Below are 7245 nucleotides of genomic sequence, written 5' to 3'. Positions count from 1 at the left end.
GCCAAACTTGGTACAGCGGAAAACCGCGAAATTTACAAAAATCATTCAAAATGGCGGCTAAACGTCCACGATTAACCAACTATGTCGAGTTAAACAATTTTAGCTCAGTTGTACTGTATAACAGTGCTCCACCAAGGAAACGAGGGAAGATATATGAAGTAGAAAGGATTATAAGCAGGAAAAAAGAGAAAAATGTAAGCTGAATGTATTGATTTCTTCCATATTGTATGTTGTTCTATTATCAATCATGTCTAGTTGCTTCCAGAGCTTGATATTCAGTGATTGTGTATCAATGCGAGTATCAATGTTACTATTGAAGATATAATAATAAATAAATAAACCATGGCCATGGGCAATGTTTTGTAATAGCCCTCAACCAATTGTTATATTTAATATGCTTTATATTGATAATATTTTATAGGACTTTTCATATCTTATCAAATGGTTAGGATGGTCAATCCAATCCAGTACATGGGAACCATCTGTACACTTGACCAATGATTTATTGAGGCAAGTTGTGCAATTCCGTTTTTAGTTTAAAAATCATTCTGAATGTTTATAATGACAAAAACTGTAATTTATCTCTAGGGGTTATGAAAGACCACCCAAACCCACCATGGCTCGATTGGAACACGCAACCAGAGCGTTTTCTAGTGGCATTTCTGGCATGCTAAAATCAAAAGCACTTGCGAATTGCCTCATTGAAATAGACCTGGATATCTGGCGATATATTGTCCAAGGTAAAGGAGTACAATGTGAGCACCGAGGCTATTTTCTTTATGAAAGAAGAGATTCCACATGCTTCCGTCTGATTGGTGGTACTACTTATCAGAACAAGGTGAAGGCAGAAAAATAGATTTCCCTTTGAAGGCTAAGGCCGTACTTCTTTGGTCACCTAAGAAGCATGCTGTTAGAGGCACACAGCTTGTGGAAACACCTAGATTTCCTATTGAGAAAATTAGCATATCATTTGCTAGAAGACCTTGCAATCAGGAAAACATTCTGAACTCGTAATGTAGACTAGAACTTTGATTTTAATGTGTACATACTTCTGATATAATGAATCTAAATATTAATTTAAGTAATTTTTCAGTCTTGGAGTGCTTTTTGCAGAATGTATTTCAACTTCTCAAGTTTCCTAACACGGGTTTGCACTCCCAATTCCTTCAACTTTTCCTTGATTTCTGCAATTGATAGACTTTCAACATCTAAAGTGTCTTCTGCATTGCTTTCCTGCGATGCAGGACAGGAACTAGGAGAATATAACAATTTCCTGCGCCTTTTACTTCGTGCTTCTTTAATTTCATGTGACCAATAATCAATATTCCTTTTGTAGTAGGATCTTGTTGTTCTTTCTTGTTCACTGGTCACCTGTAACCGTTTGCCCACAAGCAGGACATTTTTAGGTGCATCCCACTTGTTCGATTTGGTCAAATGGAATTTCCGTACGTCATCATTCTTCTTCTCTACCCCTTTAAATTCAGTGAAAAGAATTCTTGATAATATACAATACTTGTTCAGATTAGTTAAACTAAACAAATATGACAAATATTACCTTGCCCTGTAAACTTCTTTATACCACCATGTTTCTGCATAAAGTTTGGCACATGATAAACCAAGCAATGCATGTATGGTGTGATCTGTTTCTTCCCACACCCTTCGACTACACCACTAAGCGATACAAATAGCTTAACCCAAGCAGAAGCCTATAATTGATATTAGGAGAAATATACTAAGCATAATATTTTCCACTTTAGAATAGAGCTGCATGAAGGATAGCCTGAAAGCATTTGGGATATAGTTATAACACACACACTGGACATTTTGTTGGCACAAAATACAGAAAGGGAATTCAGAAGCCAATTTCCTGTTGCAATCTATAGCTTCTATTATACGTTGATCATTGCAGGAGGCCTTAGCGAAGACCATAAAAGTAGAGTATCTAACCTGTTTGAATAGTTCATCGATATGTGAAGCTGAAGGATTAGGCTCATTTACCATTTGGTAAATGTGACTGAAATCCTAAAATGGAAAAAAATGTTTTAAACTGTAATCCATAATTTTCTCTCTCACATAGATATTCTCTTGATATAATTTATTATTTACAATTGCAAGAATACCTTCCACAAACTAATTACAGCATCGCTATGTGTTGCCTCAATGCAATTCTTTAACTTTTCTGGGAGGTGCTTCAATAATAGCTTCTTGTCTGCACCCATTAGGCTAGTAAAATCATATACCCCACTGCCTTTCCCATCTGCATTCTTTTTCTCCCAGACATTAAATGTGACTCCGCATTCATTTATTGACCTAACCAGGTCTGTTAGGTGTTGGTTTGACCTATTTTTGGGAGCTTTGGGTATGTTGTCCTTTATATCCCATTCAAGAGCTTGGTTAATTAAGCTTTTTGTCAACACATCTAAACAGTAAAAGTGTCACATTGCAAGTAAGATTATACTTATCTGAAATAAACATAATATATTATATAAGATTTGGTTTGTTTATTATCAAAACATTTGCCAGAGTGCGCCATGGCTAACCAGAGCTAAAAATAATTGAAGTGCAAAAACTGTCATATATATATTTTCCACTAGACATATTGCTCATCATTTAGTTTAATTCTTTATACCTGTGATTCGAAGCATTAAATGTAGTTCATCAAGAACAACATTTTCCAACTTTATATTGAGCAGAGGTTGGAATTGACAAGAAAAATGACCTTTTAAAGCGCATTCTTTTATGTCCTCAATTGATCGACCATGTTGAGTTTCCCAGTAGTTTTGAAGCCTTGACATATCACATCTAAAAGAGTAAAAATATGTTTAAAAAATATGTTAAATAATGATAAACGTACTTTCATGCACAGGGATTAGGTTGCATTGAGACCAGTTTCTAAGTATAGCCACCATGATGAGTGACTTTGTCAATTATTCAAATTAATTATTTTACGTGTGTGTCATCCATATACTACCAACAAGTCGACTCTCATGGAAAGTGGGCTTTAACCAAGCTGAAATTATGACTCACCTGTCTAATTTGAAAATTTTGCACCAAATACATGCATAGTCAGATGTGGCTCCTTTCATGCCAAGTACCAACAAAAGGAACTGAAAAGAGCAAAATTAATCAAGAATTCAACTTCATGAAAAATTTTGCATGATTAATTATTGTATTACCAGACAGTACTTAATTTTGCAAGTATTACCTTATAGTCACCTCCTAGATAAAATTCAACAGGCACATCCTTCCCTTTAATGTTGATTTTTCCTGACTTTACCAGCCTGTTGATGCAGCTAAAGATCTTTGCACAGGAAGTCCTCAAAAGGTGATAATCCTCATGACCTTTGATTACTGCAACTGTGTGGTTCCCTTTGTGTGTAATAAAGAAATAAGAAAATTTGTTATTTTTACTCAAATTTATGTTTTAGCTTGATTACACTACTATGGTATGTTGTCAATTTAGAGCTTTATGCAAAATTTCAAAATATCCTAATCATTGCAAATAATTATAATAAATATAGCCACTAATTTTAAATGATTTACCTTTTGATGACATAACAGTTTCTTCCAGATTAAGAACAGAGAAGCTGATCACAATGAAATTTGTCAATCTTGTCATCTTTGCACCATCTCCACTGACTTTCACTTTGACTGGGACATCTCCTAACTTGCTGTTTGTCTCCATCTAAAGTTGAATGAACAATTAACAAAGATGGTTACATGATTAATAATATTTTTAAAATTTGGTTATGAGCAATGATTTGCTATTTCTAATTTTCTATACACAGTGGTTTTGCCCAGCCTGGGACATCACAGCACACACCATCTCTGACAAGTACCTAATAGTTTATTTGAATTTTAATGATTAATTATGAATGACTAAAAGAGGACAAATAGTCTCACCAGATTTCCAATTACGTGGCTCAACTCGTCTTCAAAATTGAGTGCTGCCCCATTTGCATCCCAGGAGTTCTTTCAATATAGAAAAGCTCATTTAGATCATCTTTGCATTGTTTTACCAGATAAGACCTTGGGAGTGTCTCTCCTCCTGGGCAACAAGTTAACTCATGGTATGCAGCCTCGCCTATGCAAAATTTGTCCATTATGTTCAAAACTTGCTGGATGTCTTCCTTCTCATCACTTGAGAGTTCCTTGTAATTTTTCAATCCCTTTTCATCAAAAGATAGGCAATGAGCTTTTCCAGACTCGTCAATCATTTTCACACTGTTCAACTGAAGTCCAAACGATTCGCTAAACCAAAGTGCTTGCTCGACCCGTGTTGCCAGAGTTCGAAGTTTACGATCTTGCTGTCGCTTTCCTACTTCCAGAAACGTTTTCCCTTTGTCCTCAAACTTTCTTTGGGGAGAAATTTTTTCAATTATATTGTACAATTTGCTATTCTCTCTTTCAAGCTTATCAATGTCAATAGTGGCCTTGTCGATCTTTATTTGTTTTTTTCTCACCAGGTCTGATGCTTGCTTACATTTAATGTCTAATGCTTTATTCTCACGAGTAATCGTCGCATTTACACTTTCAAGCTGCGACACTTGGTTTTGCAAGTCATTCACCAAGGTAATAGTGCTAAGTTCGCTATTGACGACAGCGACCTCTTCACCTTCGCAAGTAGGCGTTGCCGAGTCCCCCCATGTTTCCCGATAACTTGTTTTGACACTTTCGTGCAATGTATACGGAGGCAGTCATTGAGTCTTGAACAGCTCTCCAGAATCTTCAATGGATACTGTTTGCCAATAAATGCGTTCAGTATCTGTACGTACGTGCAGTCAGCCAGTGTTGTTTGCTTCGCATTGTGCCAACTGTTTAGTTGTTCGAAGGGAATGTGAAGAGTAAAGGCAACTTCTTCAGAATCAACATCGGATCTTTTAACCAAGTTTGGGCAATGCTCGCTATCAATAACTATTTCCCTTTTAAATTTGGTATTAGAATATGTACCCAGAGCGATTGCCATAAATTTGCATTAATTTGCATTCCAGAGGATGGAAAGGAAAGAGAATGATTCTAATTTCCCGCTTCAATGCGCGATTTGCGGTTACCATAGTAATGAGACAGGAAGTAAACCAACCAAAAACAGCAATAGATAGACAAAGGGATTGTACGCTGAGCAGTTACACCGCCGTCTCTGTAAATGTATTATGAAAGGAAGCGCTGTTTCTGAGCTTTAATTTGATGTATTGCTCGACGAATTCCGACAAAACTGAAAACTTTGCACTCAAAGACAAGACATTTGCATTTCACCTTCCAAACTTACATTCTCAAAGTATTTCTGTCTTTGAGTTTAAATTATCGCTTTTTGATGAAGAAAATGGACCTGGTTTGTGACGCATATTTTAACAAATGGAAGCGCCGTTCTGTTGTGTATTACTCATACTTCGCAAAGTAAACGGCACAAATGGAAAAGTAATGCAGAGTAACTTGCTTGAGGCCTTTCAATATCATGAAATTCTGGATTTTCGTCAAACGTCCATAGTAGTGTATAGCAATAGTATGCCCAAAGTTCTTGTTCGATTTGGACCTGTTATTTACTATACAAACAATACTTCAAATATAGCCCTATATGACTACTAAGGTATGTAGAACTTTGTATCAACGGCACAAATTTGAAATATTTTGTTGGTAGACTTTTATTGCGCTTTTTGTGAACAGTTACTAATAATTTTATATTGTTGTCAGACGCCATATTTTCGCTGCGTGCGCTTGCGCAATATCGCGTGTCTTGAATTTCTGGCCATGTTACAATGTGGGGAGCCAAGTGGGAGGTTTGCAATTACTCTATGTCTAATGCGATAGAATAAATATAGCTAATATTATTTACCAGCTTGGAGGTCTTAAAAACGCGCCGGAAAATTTAAACATTAAATGTTGGCTTAACATTTCTTCCTAAACCAAAACAAAACAAACACATTGCTTGAGCATAAATAAAATATAGATTCCGGATTCACTGCAGGTTACAGCAATCTTAATCTCAAGCATCTTTTTTTTTTTTAAGCAAATGGACCACTTGCATAATAGACCAACTTCAGATCTAGGTGGCAAGCAGGTAATATATCACAAAAGCTAAAAAGAACATACCAAAATTAGTAAAATTGCCAAGTTTGGTTGCAAAATGTAAAGTAGTACGGAAGATATAGCCATGCGAAGTTGCCAATTTTGTATACTTTTCTACTACGGCTGGAAGCGTTTAACTAATTTAGTTACATGCGTCCGGCCGTAATACAAAAGTATACAAAATTCGCCAACTTCGCATGGCTATATCTGCGGCACTTTACAATATTTCGCAGTAAAACTTGGCAATTTTACTAAGTTTTGTATGCTCTTTTAGGAAATTCCCTTTTTGTCACCTGAATCAAAAGTTGGTCTATTATGCAAAAGGTCCATTGGCCAAGTCTGACCTGTCAAAATCTGTGTTAACGATAAACGTCCATGCTCTTTGTTTTCCATTTACAATAACATGCCAAAATAAGCATAGAACAAGTTGCCATGACTCGCTTTGTAACTAAAGGTGTATTCTGACAAAATTTTGCGTGTTCAGATCAGCTTTTGCATCTTGAATGGATTATTTTTGGTATAACTGATTGATGTACGGTTTTATATAGAACAGGCTAGTTGCGTTACATTTTTACAGTGAGATATTGCGAAAAATGCTTTGATTGAATCAGTTTGGATCAGGTTTTGTATCTTTGGACTGGATTCAGATTTAAATTTAGACAAATCCTTAAATTCAATCCGAGTTGATGTACACCACTATTTGACACTAAAACAATAAAAACATTATTGCTCATTAGGCAGTAAAGTGTCTAGTTGCTGCAATGCAAATAAATAAGGTTCTGTATCCAATGGATTTGTAGGAGGCACATTTCCCAATCTTTCTCTGAAAATCGTATACACGATTTCATCCAATGAGTTTGGGGTCTCTGGTACAACTACCAAATCTTCAGTTCCCAGTTCAGGCAAACCAGCATCCACATCTAGTCCGAAGGTGTCTAGTTCACCCTACAAAAACAGGAAAATAATTGTAATAATAATTGTAATAAAAATAGCTGATTATAAACTTCAGTGACTTAATTCTGAAAAATTTTCGAAATATTCATTGAAAATTATTCCTTGTTCCTGTTGGTTTGTTGCATACCCATAATAAATAACTGCAATGGGCTGTTGTTTGCATCCAAGATTCCTTCAGATTCCATGATTTTGAACAAGTCATAAAACAATGACAGAACAGCCTAAGTA

General features: G+C 35.8%; 1 protein-coding gene across 1 annotated transcript; it reads right to left on the bottom strand.

Annotated features, from left to right (window-relative positions):
- Nucleotides 1-1089: 1089 nt before the first annotated feature.
- LOC114533075 lies at nucleotides 1090-4217 on the bottom strand. Its single transcript, XM_028554661.1, has 10 exons — nucleotides 4116-4217; nucleotides 3904-3972; nucleotides 3544-3685; nucleotides 3206-3369; nucleotides 3028-3107; nucleotides 2630-2802; nucleotides 2121-2419; nucleotides 1948-2022; nucleotides 1556-1706; nucleotides 1090-1472 (listed from the first exon to the last, which is right to left on the bottom strand). The coding sequence occupies exons 1-10, from the start codon at nucleotides 4215-4217 to the stop codon at nucleotides 1090-1092; spliced, it is 1638 nt and encodes a 545-aa protein (XP_028410462.1).
- Between the last annotated feature and the right edge of the window lie 3028 nt (nucleotides 4218-7245).

This window comes from Dendronephthya gigantea, unplaced genomic scaffold, assembly GCF_004324835.1.
Source record: "Dendronephthya gigantea isolate DGI-Jeju-01 unplaced genomic scaffold, DenGig_1.0 000085F, whole genome shotgun sequence".
Lineage (NCBI taxonomy): Eukaryota > Metazoa > Cnidaria > Anthozoa > Malacalcyonacea > Nephtheidae > Dendronephthya > Dendronephthya gigantea.
Note: the sequence above shows the minus strand (reverse complement) of the source record. Positions and strands in the feature narration are given on the sequence as shown.

Coding starts and splice junctions, on each gene's coding strand:
- LOC114533075 (XM_028554661.1), bottom strand. CDS start 4,217: ATGATTGACGAGTCTGGAAAAGCTCATTGCCTATCTTTTGATGAAAAG. Junction 3,973..4,115: donor AGAAGGAAGACATCCAGCAA/GTTTTGAACATA, acceptor CTATATTGAAAG/AACTCCTGGGATGCAAATGG. Junction 3,370..3,543: donor AACTGTTATGTCATCAAAAG/GTAAATCATTTA, acceptor TTACACACAAAG/GGAACCACACAGTTGCAGTA.